The sequence below is a fragment of the Oratosquilla oratoria genome, chromosome 23 (genome assembly GCF_046742065.1).
Source record: "Oratosquilla oratoria isolate Oo_2021 chromosome 23, ASM4674206v1, whole genome shotgun sequence".
NCBI lineage: Eukaryota > Metazoa > Arthropoda > Malacostraca > Stomatopoda > Squillidae > Oratosquilla > Oratosquilla oratoria.
In genome coordinates this window covers 17,549,798-17,572,320 of record NC_134799.1, presented here as the reverse complement: position 1 = coordinate 17,572,320, position 22,523 = coordinate 17,549,798, and the positions used below count along the sequence as shown (strand labels likewise).

Below are 22,523 nucleotides of genomic sequence, written 5' to 3'. Positions count from 1 at the left end.
ACTCAAAATATCGAATTTTTCAGGAGAGGCATTTTAAAGTTTCAAAACGCTCTCAATATTTTAAAAAGCCCTCAAACACCATAGGTGGAACATTTTTTGGAGCATCAAAATACGCCTCTAAAGTTTATAGGAGCTGAAACAAGTTGGAACATGTAAGGTTATGTCGTTGGGACATTTAGCACTCCCTAGCGGTCAATTTTTGAGCTACAGATATGACACTGTTACCAAAAAAATCCGTGTTTGAAGATGAATATGTCTGTATAGATAACTCAAAAATTCAGTTTTTTGAGTTATAACGACGTTTTCGCAAACAAGCGATGTTGGACTGGAGGCTGATCTGGGATGTTGCCCAGGAATTTGTCTAACCTCCTCTTGAAAGCCTTCGTGCTGACTGTGAAATCCCCTATCTCTCTTGGAAGACAGTTGAAGAGTCTGGGGCCAAGACAGGCGAGTACTTTACATAAATAATGACATTTGAGCGATATATTTGAATTCCTCACACTTTCTCCTGGAATTAAGATGATCTTAATTCCTCTAATTGGTCAGGAATCACATTATCATACTGTGGGGTCTGTGGTTGGGTGATGAATCGGGGGGGGAGGGGCAGCGTTCATAGCAGAAATTTAATAAATTTGATATAGATAATAATTATTATTATTTTGAGAGGCAACGTCACAGTATTAATGTCATACGAAAGTTTAATTTACTTTGGCAAGCACAATTATTAAAGACCAGACTCGAATTTCCAATTCTTTTAAATGTTCAGTTATGGACGAATGAATAGGGGTCGTGCACTTCCTGCTCAAACTTCAAAATTCGCGTTGTTGTTGTTGTTGGTAGAGTTGGACTTGTAAATTCGTGTCACGACCCAGGTGGAAGATGCTAGTGCTCTTCCCTCCTGACCAGTTGACTCTTGATTGGCACTTGCTTGGCATTTATATCCCATCTGGTGTGCCCTAATTGGAGATAAGATTCTGAAACATACAGAGGAGCTATGCATCTTCGACCTGGGGCTGTACCACAAATTGATGTGTACAAGTATACGTCTTAATACTGATAACAGCCATATTTATTCTCAGGTAAAACACTAAATCACTTCAGTTATTAAACAACAGTGACAATGACCTCAAGAAATGTGAGAAAGCGAAGTGCAGTGTGGACATTCTTTGACGATGGTATTGGAACTTCTGAGAAAGTGGTGTGTCAAATTTGTGGAGAAAAAATTGTGCATAGTGGTAACACTAGTAACATGATTAGACATTTGAAGATTAAGCATCCAGGAGAATACAGGAGTGGTGAAGTCAAACGTAAAAAGGAAGCTCCAGGTACCTCCAAAACCAGTCAACCCTTAGACTTGGAGAATTTCAGACATTCAAGAAAGTATCCAGGTTAGTATAATAGGTAAATTATAAGAAGTACACACCTATGTGATATAGCAGTAGAAAATTAAATAACAATTTGGTAAATTATAATACATCAACATAACATTTGATATTCTTGGTGGAAGTCTATAATAGAGAAGGTTGCTAAAAGCTATAAGCAAACAAACCTATTTGCTTTGACTACCTGAGGCACCATCTTTGTTTTGGTAGAGGCAGAGGTCGAAGAAATTAAAGTATGATAAATTCATCGATTTTAACCTGACATACCTATGTAACCTAATGTAACCTGCATTTAGTAAAGTGGTACTTGTAATTCCAGAGGTCATCAGGTCGTTGTCATAGTCCCTGACAGCCAAATCTATCAAAACAAAGATGGTGTCTAAAGGAGTCAACACAATTTCATTTGTTTCTGCATAGCTTTTAGCAACATTTTCTGATATTGATTTCCGTCAAGAAAAATGTCTATTACATTGATGTATTAGAATTTACACAATTAATATTTAATTTTCTAATGCTATACCACATAGGTGTGCACTTATAAAAAAAAATACCGTATAAATTTTTCAGCATCTCATGCCCCATATTCCTGATATTAGGAAAATTGTAGGATAGGCCTGACTAAGAGCCAAAGGGGATATGAAACTCAAGTGATACAATTTTTATTTTTAACATGTTTATATCTCAGTTCCCCTCTTATCACCATCCTTGCTTACTGGTTTACTTGTTGATGTCTTGAGGTCCTTCCTCACATTCATGGTGGTCCACTGCTGCTGTCAGGTCTGGTGTCCCTGTGCAGAATGTTCAGTGGTGTTGGAAGTTCCACATCTGCCAGTGTACCCTGTTTCTGGGGGCTCATCAGGCACATATTTTAGAAGTTTGTCCAGGATAATTTTGAATTTGTCCACAGGGCAACCAGTGGTGTTCCTCACATTTTTGGATAGTGCATTAAAGATTTTAGGCCCATCATGTGCCAGATTGGACACCAGTAGGGTCCTGACTCTTGCTGGGACTTTGGATAGTATACTCATTGTGTTGCACTTGCATCCTGTTCTCTCATCATGCAAGCTCATGAATTAAATTTGTTACTACTGAATAAATATTGTCTATTTTAGGTCAGGAAATGCCAAGAATCATAATTTTTTTCATGCAAAGGAAAAAATAATTAGTATACTTTCATGACTTTGTTGTCTGTTTTATGAAGGTTTGGATATTGTTTGTAATTTTCTATATTGTATTGTGTGTGTTTAAGTTACATGAAGTGCCTCATTCACACTTTACTATTCACTCCTAGTCGACCTATAACCTAGAACGCACTTCCTTGGCATACTTTAAATCTTTCAATGATCTGAACTTCTTCGAACACCTATATACAGACCATCATGATTTTATCTTAAAATAAATAAATAAAAAATAATATATATATATATAGTACCATGCCAATTTCTGGATGATATTTACATTGTACTCCAGGTTATTTATTTATTTACTTATTTATTTATTTTTTGTTCTTGAAAATATTCAAGTACCCATTATTTCATTATTTAATGTGAACATTTATCTGAAACCATTATTATTTTTCAGTTGATAGGTCAAGTTGGATCATGTCAGGTTAGGTTAGGTCAGGTCAGATTTAGTGAGGGTAGTCCTATAGTGCAGCAAGATTGTATTAGGAGCAGGGGAACAAAACAGTACAAGAATCTATTATTTCCAATGAGTGATATTTGCAAAAATAATTTAAGATGTTATTTGAATTTTTGAAGATAATCTAAGAAAAAAAAATATGGAGTATGTGTTGTAAATATTTACCCTTTACCCCATTACTTATTGCATAGGGGTCACCCAGGTCAACAGCTATAACAAAGAAACTTTTGAAGCAACTTTGTTGTCAGTCAGCTCTGTGAATCAATTACTAGGAGAGACTGAATAAAAGAGACTTGGAAGATTACCCAAAACTAGCACAGGAGACCTCTATGAGGTAATATTCCACTCTAAAAGTCTCATGGATAATTTCCCTCCCTCAGGATGAAAACCATTCAGCAGACCCTCAAGAGATATCTCTTGGTTTTCCTCCAGTCCTGGTTTCATATCCTCCTAATTTATTTTCTTCTGAAATCAATGTGGCATTGAGGTCATTATTGATAATAAGTTAAGCTTCTTGGACCACCTGGCTGGAAAAATAAACAAGGCAAATAGGATAGTGGGGCTCATAGAATTAACATATATAGTGTGGGTGCCGTACCTGGTCAGTGATGTGGAAGCCATTGAAAATGTGCAAGTAAACTGGTGTATACATTGAAGGGCATAAACTATGAAGAAAGGCCAAGGAAACTGGGACTACTAACATTTGCATATAGAAGAGCAAGGGAGCATGATATAAACATACAAGATCCTGAGTGGCATATATGATAAAGATGTTTGTCAGGACATTTTTGTGGTCCAAGAAGACCAGCAAACATGGGGGCACAGCAAGAAAATTTTTAAGAAAAGGTTGAGGCTAAACAAGAGTAAGAACTCCTTCTGTAACAGGGTGGTCAGTAATTGGAATCTTCTTCCCCCTAGTGCAATAGCATCTGAAGCAGTTAAAGAATTTTAACACAACTTGAACAAAACATGGAAGGGTCAGGAGCTATATTTCATCTATAAGGCAAAGATATAATATCAACAAATTTCTGCACATGCTGATGCCACTGCTGCCAAGATAGTGGCAGAGAGTTCTGAGCTGGATGTGCAAGCCTGATAAAGGCCTCTTCCGGGACATCTACTGTGAGTAAAGAATGACATACAGATTACAGAGTAAACAAAAGAGAGAGGGAGAGAGGAGAAACAAACTACTGAAGGCTGTTATATCCAGGGCTGCGGAGTTGGATGGTATAAGGTCCGACTCCGACCCCGACTCCTTAACTCCTTGACCCCTATGTGGAAATCTATTCTGCAGATCCATATAACAGCCTCCCACACCTATTCAGCAAGCATTTTATAAATATTTTTCATGTATATTATTTTTTACGTGAAACATTCACTTGTATGATAAATATACTCATATATACACTCAACCAGCTTTATATATGTATATGCACACAAGCACGTATATTCGTATAAACACATATATATTAAATATATAATGGTATTATTTATGCTCATGATCATCTACCAGCTTATGAGCACTTTCAAATCTGTCATAGCAGAGTTGCCACTTCAAGCTAGATATTTTCTTTTTCCTTTGTGCCCCTCCCCTCCCCCCCCAAAAAAAAATCATCTGTTATTTCATTTGTCCAATCTCATAAACCTTCCATCACAATATTAGGAAAAAATGTGACAAATCATGATGAGGAAAGGTTAATGGACGATGCCCTACCTAGTACTTACTGCAGAATTAATTTCACCATGTTATCATAAAAACCAGGAATCAGTTCAGGAAAGAGAGAGACAACCTTCCCCTGTGCACACTGTTCATAGCTGCTGTTGTTCCTCCCCTTTTCAGTCATCATCAAATGCTGTGATATACGCTCTAATGTCATTCCTATCTGGCCTCTGAGACTGGTCAAAGTTTATCTCAGGGCATTATCCCAGCATGACATGGCTCCTACAAAATAGTAACCACACAAAAACACTTCCATTGACTGGTACTCCCCCAGGTAGGCGTAGCTCCTCCTTGGGGATCGGTGCCATCTGCGTAGAGCTGATGGCCAGGGGTATTTGCTGCTGTTTGGCCCCCAACTCTTGGGGTTGGGGGGTGGTCCCACGACGTAGACGTTGCAGCTCCAGGACCAAAGACCCAACAATCCCAACATCGCACCGCCCAATCACACTTCTCTGCACCCCCTCTAAAGTCATTGAACGCCTAATACTTAAACTTGTCACACCATATATTCCCCTTGCTGACTCACAACACGGTTTTAGGCCACTACACTCCACAAACACTCTTCTGACAAACCTCACACAAAGAATTTTAGATGGCATCAATTCAGATAGGCCCCACCACAGAACACTTCTTATAACATTGGACATTAGTAAAGCTTTTGATGCTATCCCCCGCCACAACCTAACAAATAAAATATATAACACAGACATGCACAATAACACCAAAAGATGGCTGGCCAATTATCTGGCAGGCAGGAATGCTCATGTGTCATATAATGGCCAATCATCGCACATCAGAAACATTAAGAACGGAGTACCACAGGGCTCAGTTCTATCCCCCACATTATTTAATCTATACATGCATGACTTACCCATGCCAGACACCTCAGAAATAAAAATCTCTTCCTACGCAGACAACATAACAATCACATGCACACATCGTAACACAGACAAAGCTACAGAAATAATCCAGCCTTACCTTGACACACTCAACACATGGTTCATCACAAACAGACTCAAAATAGCTCCAACCAAATCTACAGCAACACTTCTCACCAACTGGACAAAAGAACACAAATACATACCTCATCTCTACATCAACAACACTCTAATACCACACACAAACACACCGAAAATTCTTGGTGTAACATACGATACATCCATGTCTTTCAAACAACACCTCACAAACATAAAAACAAATGCACACCTAGACTTAACGCACTTAAGTCAATCACAGGAACAACATTTGGACAAAACAAAGAAACTAATATAACAATATACAAACAATGCATACGCTCAGTGATGAATTATGCGAGTCCTGCATGGGCTCCTAATCTCAGTGAGACACACCACAACACCCTTCAAATCATACAAAACAAAGCCCTAAAAACAATTACAGGCTGCACAAATACATCACCTACAGACCATTTACACCATGAAACAAAAGTCCTCAAAGTCAAGGACCACCTCGACATGAGAGGCACACAAACACTTGCTGCAGCCACCACAAACACATCACACCCGCTACACTACATAGCAGAACACCCACACACACCAAGAAACATTAAAACTACACCCAAAGACCTTTATTACGCACAGATACTCTCTTCTCTTCCTCCACAACCACCAAATACCAGCCTCCAGAAACATATTCATAATCATATCACTCACCGCTCCATTAACACACTGAAAGACAACACACTGCTGCATGCCAGACCCCCTGATATCCACCCTTCTGAATCCTCTCTCCCACGAAAGGACAGAGTCCACTTGGCCAGACTGCGATGCGGTCACCACCCAGCACTTCTAAGCTACCAGAAGAGGCTGGACGACCGTGTTGTGAACAGCTGCCCAGGATGTAACACTTCACCCCATACCATACAACACATAATGGAAGACTGCATTATACACAATCATGCACGCAAACAACACAACATACACTCTATAAAGGATTTGTGGGAAAACCCAGTTTCAGCTGTGGCCTTCCTTGGGGAGACGGGACTGCTCGGACAGACAGTCTAGGGAACGACAACAACAACAACTTCCATTGACTTTTACATACATGAAGACGTATGTGCATAGTGCATATGTAGTGGATATATACTATTGTCTACACTGTCATGTACATATGTACATGATGGAGTTCTAGATGTTAACATAATCTGAATTAATTAGACTGTCAACAAAGGTAAAGTAGCCAGTTTAAATTATTTAAAGATAAAAATCATCTCTGTCACTTGACAGATGACAAATTATTCAGGAATTTGAATTAATAATTATATTTATTGAGTATTAATAAAAATAGAAATACATTCCACTGGCTATAATTCCCATAGTATAGAATGAATGAAATATTAATACAAAATACATTCTGGAAACTTCTATAAATGGTACATATCCTGTAACTAGCTATAAAACTATTCTATACTGGTCGGTTATTAAATTTTCTCAACACAAAACATATCAATTTTTTTTTAGATTTTTTAAACTTGGAATAATGAGAAGACCTACTGCTTTCTATTTGCACAATAGCAACAAATTATTTCACAGTGCACATCTATAGACAGTATTTTACAGCTATTGTTGGCTTGCCAATTACTGTAATGGTAAAAATTCAGACAAAGCTTTCAAGGATATAAGAAAATATATGTACTGTACCTTGAATACACCCATATTATTACATTAATAACTAGGTTAAAAATTCAATCTATAAAAATTTCTTATAATAAAATATTTTATATGTTCCTTGAATCTACCAGTATTATTACGTTAATAACGAAGTTAAAGCTAAAATCTATACAAATTTCTTATTTGTAAACATTAAAAAAATAGGCTTTATTCATAATTATAGAACTTATAGACTACTCAATTGAAATTTGCAAATAAAAAAAAATAGCAGTTTGTACTTTATATAAGAAGGGTAAACTGATATCTTAATGTGATGAAATGGTTGGTTAGATTAGCCTGTGAGAAATATAGGTTAGAGTCCTAAACTATCCTATGAATAGAGGCAGCCTATAGTCTAGGAAAAGCAAATTCGACCCTACAATTTATGGTAAAAAGAAATGTAAATGTGAATTATAAGGTTATTTTGGGATTATCTTTTGTTTTGTTTTGTTTTTTCCTTTTTTTAAATGAAGAAAATGAAATAAAATAAATAAAAATAGAATAATAAAAATTATTAAAAAATAAAAACAAAATGAAAATAAAAGAATAATTTTTTTCATTAATGCATTAGTTTTGTTTTTTATTTTCTTTATTTTTATCTATTTATTATTTTTCTTTAAAGAACCCGATAAACAACATGTACCAAAAGAAATAGGTTTTATCTGTATATATATATATATATATATATATATATATATATATATATATATAACTGTATATACACTCTCTTCATCAAAGTTTTAAAAATAATACAAACTGCTACTGATTCGCTAGGTTAGCTTATGGAGATTGCCTAGGCCAACAAACTGAGAGGCTAGTTTAGCCTATCTCATAATCAGCATTTATCATACAACAGGTAGGACCTTACAATTGGCCTAGGCTACATCACTGGGAAAAGTAGGAAACTTTGGCAAAGTAATCTAAATTGCTCTTGCATCCAATGCTTATTGTTTACCAATTCCTACAAAAAAAACATAGCCAAATCATGAAAACTGTATATCTTGTAGGTAATATTTAAGGTCCGGTTGTCACTCAATAGGCTACTATCAATAGTAGGGTTTTACAGACTATTCCGTATACCAGTATTTCAATATTTGTCTTTACCAAGGTCACATTACACAATGTACAAGATTTGGCCTAAATATTTTCTTTTTAATATTATTAAAAGATTAAAAGAGGAAGGGAAGTTGATTCAAGTAGGGAAGAAAAGGTAAAAGGCAAAGATGAAAAGATGATAATGGAAGAGGAAGCAATAAGGGGAAGATGGGCAGAATATTTTAGGGAACTGTTGAATGTAGAGGAGGATAGGGAGGGAATGGTGATAGCAGTGGAAGGCGCAAAGAAAATGACTGATGGGTGAGGAAAATGAGGGAAAAATAAGAAAAGATGAGGTTGAAGTAGCGATTAAAATGATGAGAGCAGGTAAGGCACCTGGGTTAGATGGGTGTCATGCGGAGTGTCTGAAGAAGGGAGGTAAAGTAATAGGAGACTGGTTAGTGAGGTTGTTTAATGTGTGTCTAAGGGAGAGTAGAGTACCAGAGGACTGGAGGAGTGCATGTATAGTTCCGCTTTTCAAAGGAAAAGGAAACAAGTGTGAATGTAGTAGTTTCAGAGGGATCAGTTTGTTGAGTGTAGTTGGGAAGGCGTATGGGAGGGTTATAACTGAGAGAATTAGGAGAGGACCAGAGGAAGTAATTGGTGAGGAGCAGTGTGGGTTTAGGAGAGGTAGGGGCTGTGTGGATCAGGTTTTTGTGATAAGACAGATTTGTGAGAAGGCTTTAGGAAAGGGTAAGGATGTCTTTTGGGCCTTTATGGATTTGCAAAAGGCTTATGATAGGGTAGACAGGTATTGGGGGAAAGCTGTTAAGAGCAGTCAAGAGTTTTTATGAGAGTAGTAGAGCCTGTGTTAGAATCAGAAATGGAGAGAGTGAATGGTTTGAGGGAAAGGAGGGACTACGTCAGGGATGTGTCATGTCGCCATGGCTGTTCAATGTGTAAATGGATGGGGTGGTACGGGAGGTAAATGCAAGAGAAATGGGCAGGGGACTGGAGTTGGTTGTGGAAAATGGAGAAAAGTGTGAGGTAAGTCAGTTGTTTGCTGATGACACTGCACTTATGGCAGGGTCAGAGGAGGCATTGGGAGAGTTAGTGACTGAGTTTGGGAGGGTGGGTGATAGGAGAAAGTTGAAGGTGAATGTGGGTAAAAGTAAAGTGATGAGGTGTACAAGAGGAGAGGATGGTGGAGAGTTGGAAGTAAGTCTTAAAGGGGAGAGGCTGGAGGAAGTGGATAGTTTTAGGTACTTGGGGTCATATGTGGCTGCAAAGGGAGGAGTAGAGGTAGAGGTAAGCTGTAGATTGAGAGAAGCAAACAAATGCCTTGGGGGATTTAAAAAAGTAATGAGAAATAGACATTTGGGAATTAATGCAAAGAGGAGATTGTATGAAGGGGTGATTGTGCCGACAGTGCTGTGTGGGGCAGAGACATGGAATTTGAGAGAGGCAGAGAGGAAGAGTTTAAATATGTTTGAGATGAAATGTCTGAGAAGTATGGTGAGGGCTACAAGGCTGGATAGAGTGAGAAACAAGGAAGTGAGAAGGAGAGCTGGGGTGGAAAAGGAGTTGGCTGAGAGGGCTGATGAAAGACTATTAGGATGGTTTGGACACATGGAAAGAATGGATGAAGGAAGACTGGTGAAAGGGGTATGGAAGGCAGAGATGGAGGGAGTGAATTTGAGAGGACGACCGAGGATGAGATGGATGGATGGGGTGACAGGGGCGTTGAGCAAGAGGGGAATGTCTGTGGAGCAGGGAAGGGAGGTGGCAGAAGATAAGGATGAGTGGAGAAGGGCTGTGTATAGATGATACTGTGATGAAAAGAAAGGGAAGGGATGGGGGTTTGGGGAGTGGGAAAATGTGAATGATACTTTGACGCAGCCCCGAAGGGACTTCTCCCTGTCCTCCGTTTTCTATGTGATGGGACGGAGAGAGGGGGGTCGCCAATTAAGTTTAGCGGCCTTGCTGTGGATGTGCTGTGTCCTGCTGCATTGCTTCTGACCCAGGGTGGTGGGTGGGATGCAGGGATGATCCGTCGTCCACGAGGAGCTAAGATGTGAGGGTGGAAGGGATGATGGGTGGGAATGGGTTTATGCCTTTTGACTTGGCTACCTCCCTGATAAGGGGGAAAAAGCCTTTTGTATATAGATAGATAGAATTATGGTTATGGGTTAAAGCATAAATATCTGGTACACTTAGGCCTAATTTGCAATTGTCTTTATAGCATAATCAGTTTTGAATTAGATTAAAATGGTTCATGATTTTCTTTACTCTGATTTCTATTTTTCATTGCTTCACTTGTAGGCCTATTGTATTCACTAGTAACCATGATCAGTAGCCTGTTTCTATTTCGTATATTTCAAACCACTAAATTTCTTTGATAAATGTATGATTTTCATATTCTGAAGTAGCTTTATCATAATCTAGCATATTTCTATTAAAGGAAAATGTGATAAAACTACCGAAAATGAAGGAAAAGAAAATTCACTGGGAGACACTGCTTCAGGCAGAATCTGTAGCTGTTGTTTGTTTACATTAGTTAGTACTAGTAGCTAGTGATGTGCCAGAACCAACATTTTTACCGATACCGATACCGATATTTTTTTTAGCATTTTACCGATACCGATACAGGAATTTAATGGGTTACCGATACCGATATTTTGCGCATTGCTCACAATGCCTTGTACTTTATTGTGCACTTTTTCATAAAGCTCTGGGATAGTTGTGTTAGAGATGTATTTCCTGCTTGGGATCTTATAGTTTGGTTTTAAGTGATTAAGGAGCCTAGCAAATCCCAGATCTTCTACAATAGATATAGGTTGACAATCTATTGTGATCATTTCAGCAATATATTTGTGTACCTCTTTTGCTGGAGCACTGTTGATGTCCCAAATCTTTTTGTACTGGAGAGTAGCTTCAAGAGTTGGCTGTTGAGATACCTGTTTTGCACTTGAACAGCCTGTTTGACTTTGACTAGAAGTTGAAGTTGAAATTTTTAGCTTTTTGGTAGGTGGAACATTTAAGAATGAGGCAAGTGTTGGGTTTGATTCAGCTGCTTTTTTCTGCTCCAATTCGGCATTTCCAAACTCATCAGGATGTTTATGTTGAAGATGCTTTCTAATATTTGTTGTTGTTTGGGTTTGCCTGTTTATTCCTCCTCTGCTTAATATTGTATTACAGAAATTACAGGATACTTTTGAAGAATCATCTTTGCATACTGTCACTAGATTCCATATAACACTTTGCTTTGACTTAGGCATTATTGCTAATTCTGGCAATTATAATTGTAATTTAATAAATTTATCACAATATTGACTATCTGAAAAATGCAAGTTCAAATATTAAATATAAATAAATAATTACAATAAATAAATATTAAGAATGAGATCGAAAAGGGTAATAGGATAATAGCCATCAGCTAGCTCTCTTCTCTTCTTACATAAGACGCAAATGATTCCACAACCACATGGCGTGAAAGACACCCTTTACTTTATATATTTATATAATTATTTATTTGTTTCATGAATGAAAGTAATTTAACTTAAATTTTCTCTCAAGGTATCGGTATCGGTATTTATTTTTCAATACCGATATACCGATACCTTCTATTTTACCGATACCGATATATACCGATACCGATAGCTTGAAAATAAACCGATATTTACCGATACCGATACCGAAGCTTCGGTACATCACTACTAGTAGCACACAATGCCGTCACATGGTGGCAGCACGAATTGATGTTTATTTATGTTGAAGTAAAAGCATTGCAGTATAGTACAAAATATTATATATATATATATAGTTTTACTCTCTTTACAGGAAACTACAAATACATGACCACAAACACTTTTACCCTGACTGACAGCGATAGCTTGTCAGTACAACCACTCCTCGTTTAACTACGACAATTGGGACCAGCGTCGCCGTCATTAACCGAATTGGTTGTTAAGCGAAAGTGTATACATATACATACATGTACTGTATGTACAATGTCTAGCAATACATGTATCTTTATTTTTGTGTATTTTCCCTCTTTTATACAGTACATTAAAGCTTTATTTACTGTTTATTTACCGTGGTTAGGTTCCTGAAATTACCGTATATGACCAAATCCGCGTATGCTGACATTCCATATTAAATACCGGGATATTTTTTTAGTTTCGACCATGGGCGCAATATAGCAATAGAAAATTAATTATTAATTTTGTAAATTAAAATGTATCAACGTAATATGCAATTTTGTAGGCGGAAATGGAAGTAAAGAATACCTTGCTACAAGCAAATATGCTAATGAACGAAGTCGGTAGCATAGGATCGGGACGCCATCTTGTCGTCTGTCAATTGACGGCCTCGGTACTTACGACTACCTCGCCAGGTATATTTTTTTGAAGGAATGTTATGGTGCAGAGATACATGCATTCCTTCAAGCTGCAATAACTTTGTATACCCCGCAAGCTGAGAGAGTGGTTGGAAAGCCCGCCAACGTCTCTCACGACGATGACAACGAGGACGAGCCGGATGACATTTAATTTGCAGGTGATGATTTATTAAACACAGTTTAGGTTAGTTTAGTTTAGGTTAGACGAATTTATCATCCTTTCATTTCTTCAATGTCGGAATCTATCATAACAAACATGGTGAACCATTCGTCCGACATGACTTCGTTACTTACGAAATCTGTTTTCGCACTTTTTTTTCCGCTCACAAAATTGTGTATTACATTGATGCATTATAATTTACAAAATTAATAATTAATTTTCTATTGCTATATTGCGCTCATGGTCGAAACTAAAAATTTACCAATACCGGTATATACTGTACCCCAGGTAGTTTGTGCAGCTTGCAGGATGGTAATGTAGACCTAAGCTTCAGAACACTTTACCTCACAGCTAATATCCACCGTACAAGTTCATTTATAACATCATACAAATTTGCCTCAGCCAACTTAATTATTGTACACGACGTCGTAACTTCGGGAGATTTACGTTAAACGAATATTGGTCTGTCATAAAGCCCGTCGTAACCCCGCATCGTCGCTAACCGAGTAGGTCGTTAAACGAGGAGTGGTTGTATTGTGTATTTTTTTTTATTTTTTTTTTATTGATGGATTGTTTTTTGTTTCCATCTGGAGAGACCACTTAGTGTACATATACACTGCACACACTCACTATTGCCTCCAAAAATAAAAGCAAAACCAAACAAAAACTGCTAGATTGTGCAACTGGTAAAACCAAACAGGGAAGCCATGTTAAAACAAATAATTTTATTGGACTTAAGGAGTCAGAGTCGGATAAAAAATTCCGACTCCGACTCCTAGTACTCTTAGAAATCTGACTCCGACTCGACTCCAGCTAAAACCTCTGACTCCGCAGTCCTGGTTATATCTTCAATAAACCTGTCACTTCACCTTCACCAATGTATAGGGTAGCTGTATAATGAATGTTGGCTTCTTTTATAATCTATTTGTCTTTAGTCATGAGTGTATATTGTGGCCAGTACAAAGTCAGTAATGACAGCCTGATGATGAAATGAAGAAGATGACATTCAATGGTCTACATTGGGTTTTAGAGAGCAAAAGTGAAGAGATGGTGAGGCAGCAGACCACGACTATTGCCAAGCCTCCATTAGTTGTTGGCAGATAGCAGGAAATAAATCCAAACATCAGAGTAGCAACTTGGTATTGGTACTTGATACAGCACTTAGATATTAGAGCAGAAAATACTCTGTATCATAATAAAAAAGATATATATATATATATATATATATATATATATATATATATATATATATATATATATATATATATATATACACACACACCACCCATCTCTACCATCAGCTGCACAAACAACTACTCATAGGCCAACACTTTGTCAAAACCAACCAAATCCGAGCGAAACCTTCTGAAAAACGGTAAAACTGGCTAATATATACTCATAGATGTGTGTAAATCCTGAAATAACCTGCTGTCTTCATGTGAATTTTACTTGACTTTGTAAAAATGTAATCCTTTTTACTAAAATGCCTTGGTTCATGATGTATTGACTAGTTTTGTTATACCCACCAAACCACACAAAACCTACTATCTTGAAAAACCCTCCTTATCAAAAATGGTTACATTATAAAATATTAAGATATATCTTCACCAAACCTTACCTAATAAATAGAAAACTTAATGATCATGATCTTTGCAAGTGATACTGGTGGAATATTTTGACACTGGCCATTATTTCACAAAAAAAAAAAAATCAGGTAAGAAATATTTAGTTTCACTGTTAAGAAGAACAGATCAAAATACACATACGCAGAAAATTTTAGCAAGATGTAACAACATTTAGTGGAGGGTTTGGTGGGTTTTGCCAGTTTAGGTGATTTTCGATCAAACGTTAGACCGACTACAGTACTTGCATATAAGAGACAGCAGGTGAATAATAATTTCCATGATGATTTTCATCGTACAGTGGCCTTTGGTTCTTGGTTTGTGTCATATGTATTTTCACCATCCAGTGACCATAGTAAGACATGCAATTTTTATTGAATGACATGTTTTTGGCAGATAAAGGGACGAGTGATATTTCATTGGTCAAGTTAGGTTTCGCCAAACAGCTAGGATTTCTGAGATTTTTCATTTATAGATTTGGTTTAAATTATCTCCAGTAACTAATGGATTGGAAAAAAAGAAAAAATCATTATACAGGGGAAGAAGCCTTTGGTATATAGATGAATAGAATATATAGAGAAGCTATTCAAACATAATGATAATAATTGTTACCTCAAACTACACAGTAGCAGGCAGTAGTCCTTAGGCCATCCCATAGATCTCTCAGGGAATGAATGTTATCCTTAATATATTGTGTTGTATTAATGTGGGACTGTTTCTACATCACCAGCTTGAAGTACTAGGGTAAAGGGAACAGTTGTCATTTACCAGCTCCCCTTATGTGAAAAAGTGGATGAAATACAGTTTAAGTTCCTAAAGATGATGGGGCTGGTTTAGAAACCAAGTGTCAGCCTCTTAGGTCAATACCTTCAAATGGAGGCAAAATTGCAAATTAATATGATTTTCAGGCGAGACCTATGATTGATACCTGTTAGTGTTGGTCCTACAAGATGGATATCAGAGAGAATTATCTCCATACTGGCAATCTCCAAGACATATCCAGGCCTATACCCTCACTTTAGTCAAAAAGTACTCTCAAAAGAGGCTGGGATTCTGACCAGGTCCAAGTTAGCTTGTTAACTTCAACTGTATTTCTTCCACCTTTTCACACAAGGAAAGCTGACAGCCAGTGGTTGGTCCACTATTTCCACCAAAGACTAATGCAGGTAGTTGACACAAGAAGTCCCAAACTAATACATCATGTCTAAATTTTGTTCCCAGAAAGATCTATGGGAGGGCCTAATAACCATTGCCAGCTGCTGTGGGGCTGAGGTTTCCCAGTCTGAGGTACCAATTCTTTCCATATAAGACATTAAGTTTCTTCTAAATCATGATCTATTGCCTTGGATCTCTCTTCTAGGATACCCACAGCCTCAAGGAGTCTCCCTGTAGCCACTGGTCTGGCTCATAATTCACTCAAGGAAGATTTCATAGGTCACCAATAACCAGTGATATTATATTTGAAGACAATGCCATGCTGAGGAGATGGAGTCATAGAGGTGGTAATGTGAAGGAGGTATAGTAGAAATTAAATGTGATCAGTATTCATTTTTGCGTGCAGGGGGGTGTAATTAAAATCCCAAAAGTATTGACTTAATAAGACTTAATCAATACCCTATATGGGGCACTTGAAGAGATTTTATCATGTTGTCTTCTTGTGTACCATTTTTCCACAAATGGAAGTGCATTTTACAATGCAATGCTCACTTTTGGCTTTAATATTTATTTCAAGTTTGAAATCTTCCTCTCATAAATTCTCTAAACATTTGTTGTAATCTCATCATCCTTGTTTACAGAGGATATTCAGGCAGCATTTAGTGCAGCTAACCCAGACTATGAATTGTCTGTAAAGCAGGTGGAACACACTTGGGACCACAGTAAAGACAGGTAAAGGTAGAGGTATTCTTCTTAAATATCTGTGCGAGTGCTTTAGAAAAAACTTGCTGCTATATTAAACTAAACTGTGCTAAAGAATTCTGATGCTATGAATTGGCTTTTTCATCTGCTGAAGAGGGGATTGTTTTTTAGCTGAATAAAATCACTTGGCAGCAGATTGACTAAATACAATGAATACATAAAATGCAACAAAAAGATTGAATATCACGTGAGTGCCTTCTATGTTCTGTCCTAATTCTGTTCTATGGTATACGTATGGTTAAAAATATATGCATTTTACTGTATTGTTCTTGACTGTTTCCTGAATTGAATAAAATCATCCTAAGTCACCAGAACAGTCCTTAAACAGCACCATCTAGTCAGCTAGATGTTGAAGTATATTATAAAATTTTATTGCGTTAGTATAAAATGAAATAGAAAAAATTCAACAGAAAAGAATTGTGATTCAGGAATTTGGATGCTTTTGTTGTGGTAATATTGTGTATGTATGCTCTTCCAGAGTCAATGAACAGCATAATGAATATAAAGAGAAGTTGATGAGAAGGGGGGGTCCTCCTTCCCCACCACCTCCAGACCCTTTGTCTTGTGCTCCAACAATCATGGGAAGGGTTGTGGACATGGGAGATCAGCCATATAATTCTATGGGGCTGCTTCGCATGGATGAAGAAGGAAATGAAGTTCAGGATGCAATGACTATGGGTAATTTAATTTTGTTTGAGAATATGCTTAGATTGACATTTGTTTTAATGAAGTTGTGTTATAGCAATGTAAATGTATTGATAGGCCTATTATTATTCAAGGCAACTTACCTATGTATTGGTTAGTCAGTGGCCTTGTTTTGGACCTGCAGGAAATCTGTGGCCTCAATATCCTCTGGGCAGGCCCAAATTCACTCAAAGAAGTTTTATTCCCCAGTCTGCAACTTGCTCCCATAATTTAATGATGCTCTCCCACCCAAACCAAGAGATTGTCATTGTTGTCCATTCCTTCAGTTACCTGAGCACCACAATCATGTTACTTCTTCCTTTCAATGATATTGAGTCTGATGCTTTTAATATCTTCTCATACAGTTTGTATGTCATTTATATATGCATATATAAATACACACATCAGGTAAGTATGTGTATACTTGCATATTTACTAAAAACTATAAACATTGTATCTGTTTATTTCAGGAAGGGTTTGCAAAGCAAGATGGGTTAACCAGACAGACCACTGTCATCGGCCTTTGGAAAGTAAACAGACTATTAGTGAACAAGAAGCAGGAAAGAAAAGATATAAAATGACTTTTGGTAAACCTTTAATTCAAAAACAAGAAACTGTGTCATCATTTGATATAGACTTCTCAGAGAATATAGATGAAATAGATTTCTCAGATGAAAAAGATTCAGCCACTTTTGGAACTCTGCACAGTTCTCATTCTGAAAACTCTTTGCATGATCTGGCAGTGAATAAAAGTAATGTGGCCTCAAAACTCACTCGGATAAAGCAAGAAGTAACTGAACCTACTGAGGATAATATTTGTGTATGCATTCCAAAATCTTTGTCATCAAATGCAAAAAATACACAAAGTTCAATCATTGAGGCAGAAGCATCTGTTCTATTGAAATATATATTAGACCAAAAGAAAGATGTCCCACGACCAACAAATCCAATTGACGCTTTTTTGTATGGCATAGGTGAGACTATTAAATCATTCCCCCCACTTTACCAACACATGGCTAAATCTAAAATTTCTAGTGTGGTTTCGGATATTGAGTTGGAACTGTTGCTGAAAACGCAGGGAACTTCAGACTTCAAAGTTTCAGAAGGAAGTCCACTATTGCACAGCACTATCAGCACACCATCATCCAGTCAGGAAACACAGAACTCACAAATGTCATATCATGGTCAAGAAGAAGCAGGGTCACCAGAGAGTTCTGACCAAAGTAGCAGAAATTGATAAAAGTATTGTATATAAATGTAAAGTAACCCAATGTGTATATATATACATATATATTGCATCCATTACACATATGTAGATAAAATTATAATTTGTAAACTTGATGAAGTAAAGTACAAATATATTTATGGCATTAACTCAATTTATTTGTTACCTGGCATATTGTCATGGATTCCTCTACACAAACTTAACTTCTTCAATACAAGTCCAGTTCTCATGCGCAGCATCAGATGCTTGCGGTACGATGATTTATGCATCTAAGTACTTGCATTATGAAATATAAAGTTACGTATTACTCATTCTCTTTTACTCTGAGTAATAATAAACACAGAAAATGTGATAAAGCCAGTTCACAGAATTCAGGGATCACTCAGCTACAACTACAAAATAAATATAATCAAGATGCCAACATCGGCATCCTTGTATACCCACTCACGCCTCATGACGCCTATGTAGGCATCGTCATATGGAAGGAGTTAAGTTTTCTTCTTGTGTCTTGTTCTAACTTATTAAAATTTCCTTCTTGTTACTTGTTTTAGATTAATACAATTCTTATCTTGATCAGCCTTTCCTATAGTTAAAATTGGTGGGACTATTTTTTTCCTACTCAACAAAATATATCACTGATAGAACATTGCATATAAAAACCATAGGCCTCTCCAAAGAACAACATGAAAATGATTGATACACAATTCTATACAAGAGTCCTCAATCCTACCCACCCATCTCATTACATGACTCAAGGACAAACAACTGAATGCAACAAGAAAACCACACCAACATCATACTACTTGTAGACAACATGGTAAACACTTTTAAAAGTGTTTACCATCTACAACAACCCACCACCTGTGCAACACAACACATCTATACAATAGCACATTCACACTTGGATCACAAAACTTCAAAACACACCAAATTCCTCTAGACATTAGCCCCACAGTAAAATCCCTCACAAAAGAAGCAAGAACCACACTACCGTGACTACATTTGGGTCCAGATTCAACACTAAAACAAAACCAACATAGAATAGGCTTGGCCACAGAAGTTAAGTATCCCACCCTATCTGTGGCAAGATACCTATATATATATATATATATACCGAGGTCTTTTTCCCCCTAACCAAAGTCAAAAGGCATAGTTCCACTCCCGCCCATTTCATCCCCACCTACACTCCCATTCACCACCCTGGATGACGGGTTATCCCTGCATCTCACCCACTGCCCTCAGTCAGAACTAATGCAGCAAGACACAGTACATCCACAGCAAGGCCACAATCGGCAACTCCCACCTCTCCATCCACTCGTGCAGAAAAAGAAGATTGGGGGGGGGGGGTCCCCTTCAGGGGGCTGCATCAAAATATTCACACATAGCCATTCCCTAATGACCCTACCCTCTCCCATGCATCACAGCATAATCCATATACAACCATTCTCTCTTCAACAAACATTCCCTCTTTCCCAATGCTCCTTTTATCCCAACCCTCCCACTCATTCTTGGTCACCCCCTCCTATTAACTCCATCCACATCTGCCTTCCCCACATCTTTTACTCATTTTTTTCACTCATTTTTTCCATGTCTAAACCATCCCAGTACTCTTTCATCAACCTATCTCCCAATTCCTTTTCTACAACCAGCCTCCTCTTCACCTCATTTCTCACTCTATCCAGCCTAGTAACCCCTACTATACTTCTTAGACATTTCACCTCAAACACATTTAAACTCTTCCTCTTTTATGTTCCATGTTTCTGCCCCATACAATGTTGTCATCACCCTTCAAACAGCTAATGGCTATTGCCAATTACCTGTGAGCCATGAATTTCCTGCTGGAAAGAACTGGGGCAATGTATTGAATGACTTAGATATATATATATATATATATATATATACACATACATACATATACCAAGGCTTTTTCCCCCTTACAAGGGAGGTAGCCAAAAAGGAAAGGGCATAAAATAATTCCCACCGATTCCATCCCTGAATACACTCCACACCCCTCCACCCTCCCTCTTATCTTAGCACCTCCTGGATGATGGGTCATCCCTGCACCTTGTCCACTGCCCTGGGTCAGAAGCAGTGTCGCAAGACACAGCACATCCACAGCAAGGCCGCTTCATTAAATCGGCGACCCCTCTCTCTGTCCCCCCATGCATAAAAGGAGAAGACGGGAGAAATCCCTTTGGGCTGCGTCAAATTTTGCTCACACATACTACCTCACCCACCCATTCCACCTCGTGTATCACATCCTCCATATACAACCCTTCTCCATTTACCCCTGTCTTCTGGCCTCTCCCGTCCTTCCTCAACAGACATTCCCCTCTTCCCCAAAGCCCCCTTCACCCCATCCATCCACCTCATCCTAGGATGTCCCCTCATGTTCACTCCCTCCACATCGGTACCTCTTTTACTAGTCTTTCTTCACTCATTCTTTCCATGTGTCCAAACCATCCTAATACTCTTTCATCAACCCTGTCTCCCAACTCCCTTTCCACCCCTGTTCTCCTCACCTCCTCATTTCTCACTCTATCTAGCTTAGTAACCCCCATCATATTTCTCAGACACCTCATCTCAAACACATTCAAACTCCTTCTCTCTTCCTCTCTTATGTTCCATGTTTCTGCCCCATACAGTGCTGTTGGCACAATCACTCCTTCATACAGTCTCCTCTTAGCATCCATTCCCAAATGTCTATTCCTCATTACACTCTTTAATCCACCAAGGCATTTACTCGCTTCTCTCAATCTATATTCTACCTCCACATTCACTCCACCTTTTCCTGCCACATTTGCACCCAAGTATCTAAAACTATCCACTCCCTCCAGTCGCTCTCCCTTAATGCTCACTTCCAGTCTACTGCCACTTTCACCCCTTGTACATCTCATCACCTTACTTTTGCCCACATTCATCTTTAGCTTTCTTCTATCACATACTCTCCCAAACTCTGTTACCAACTTCCTCAATCCCTCCTCTGATCCTGCCACAAGTGCAGTGTCATCCGCAAACAACAACTGGCTCACCTCCCACTTTTCTCCATTTTCTTTAACCATCTCCAATCCCTGACCCACTACCCTTGCATTTACCTCTCACACTACCCCATCCATGTATAAGTTGAACAGCCAGGGCGACATAACGCATCCTTGACAAAGTCCCACCTTTACCTCGAACCACTCACTCTCTCCATTTCTAATCCTGACACAAGCTCTACTACTCTCATAAAAACTCTTGACAGCTCCTAGAAGCTTTCCTCCTATCCCATATATCTGCACAACCTCCCACAGTGCCTTTCTGTCTCCCCTATTGTAAGCCTTTTCCAGATCCATAAAAGCCCAAAAAACATCCCCTTTCCTATAGTTTTCTCACATATCTGTCTTACCACAAAGATCTGATCTACACAACCTCTACCCGTCCTAAATCCACACTGTTCCTCACCAATTACTCCCTCTGTTCCTCTCCTAATCCTCTCAATCAAGATCCTCCCATAAGCCTTCCCAACTACACTTACCAAGCTAATCCCTCTGAAACTACTACATTCACATTTGTCCCTTTTCCATTGTAAAGTGGAACTATACAGGCACTCCTCCAGTCCTCCGGCACTCTACCCTCTCTCCAGCAAACATTAAATAACCTCACCAGCCAGTCCACCATCACTGTACCTCCTTTTTTTAGACATTCTGCATGGCAACCATCCAGACCAGGTGCTTTACCAGCTTTCATCATCTTAACAACTGCCTTCACTTCATACTTCCTTATTTCTCCTCCATTTTCCTCACTCATCATGGTCATTTTCTTAGCATTTCCCACTGCAACTATCTTCCCCTCCCTATCCTCCTTCACATCTAGCAACTCGCTAAAATATTCTGCCCATCTTCCCCTTACTGCCCTCTCTTCCATTATCATCTCTCCATCTGCACCTTTTACCTTTTCTTCTCTACTTGATTCATCTCTTCCTCTCAATTTCTTTCCAAAACATCTTTTTATTACTTTCCAAATATTCTGTCATACTCTTACCCCACTTCACATCTGCTCTCCTCTTTGCCTCCTTTACCTTTTGCTTCAC

The 22,523-nt window shown here is 38.2% G+C and overlaps 1 protein-coding gene across 4 annotated transcripts; it reads left to right on the top strand.

Moving 5' to 3' along the window:
• Nucleotides 1-20,362, top strand: LOC143038000 (uncharacterized). Of its 4 annotated transcripts, none has more exons than XM_076206799.1 (5): nucleotides 1-447; nucleotides 1,080-1,388; nucleotides 16,422-16,512; nucleotides 17,021-17,220; nucleotides 17,697-20,362. In XM_076206799.1, exons 2-5 carry the CDS (start codon nucleotides 1,121-1,123, stop codon nucleotides 18,461-18,463), a joined length of 1,326 nt encoding a protein of 441 aa, XP_076062914.1. In that variant the 5' UTR covers nucleotides 1-447; nucleotides 1,080-1,120; the 3' UTR covers nucleotides 18,464-20,362. The 4 variants fall into 4 exon arrangements, with proteins under 4 accessions (XP_076062914.1, XP_076062915.1, XP_076062916.1 ...); XM_076206800.1 differs by lacking the exon at nucleotides 1-447 and adding an exon at nucleotides 777-836; XM_076206801.1 differs by lacking the exon at nucleotides 1-447 and adding an exon at nucleotides 786-832.
• The last annotated feature ends 2,161 nt before the right edge of the window (nucleotides 20,363-22,523 follow it).

Excerpts from the sequence above, each read along its gene's own strand:
- LOC143038000 (XM_076206799.1), top strand. The coding sequence starts at position 1,121 with ATGACCTCAAGAAATGTGAGAAAGCGAAGTGCAGTGTGGACATTCTTT. Across the intron at positions 1,389-16,421 it reads ACATTCAAGAAAGTATCCAG|AGGATATTCAGGCAGCATTT; the intron begins GTTAGTATAATA and ends CCTTGTTTACAG. Across the intron at positions 16,513-17,020 it reads TGGGACCACAGTAAAGACAG|AGTCAATGAACAGCATAATG; the intron begins GTAAAGGTAGAG and ends ATGCTCTTCCAG.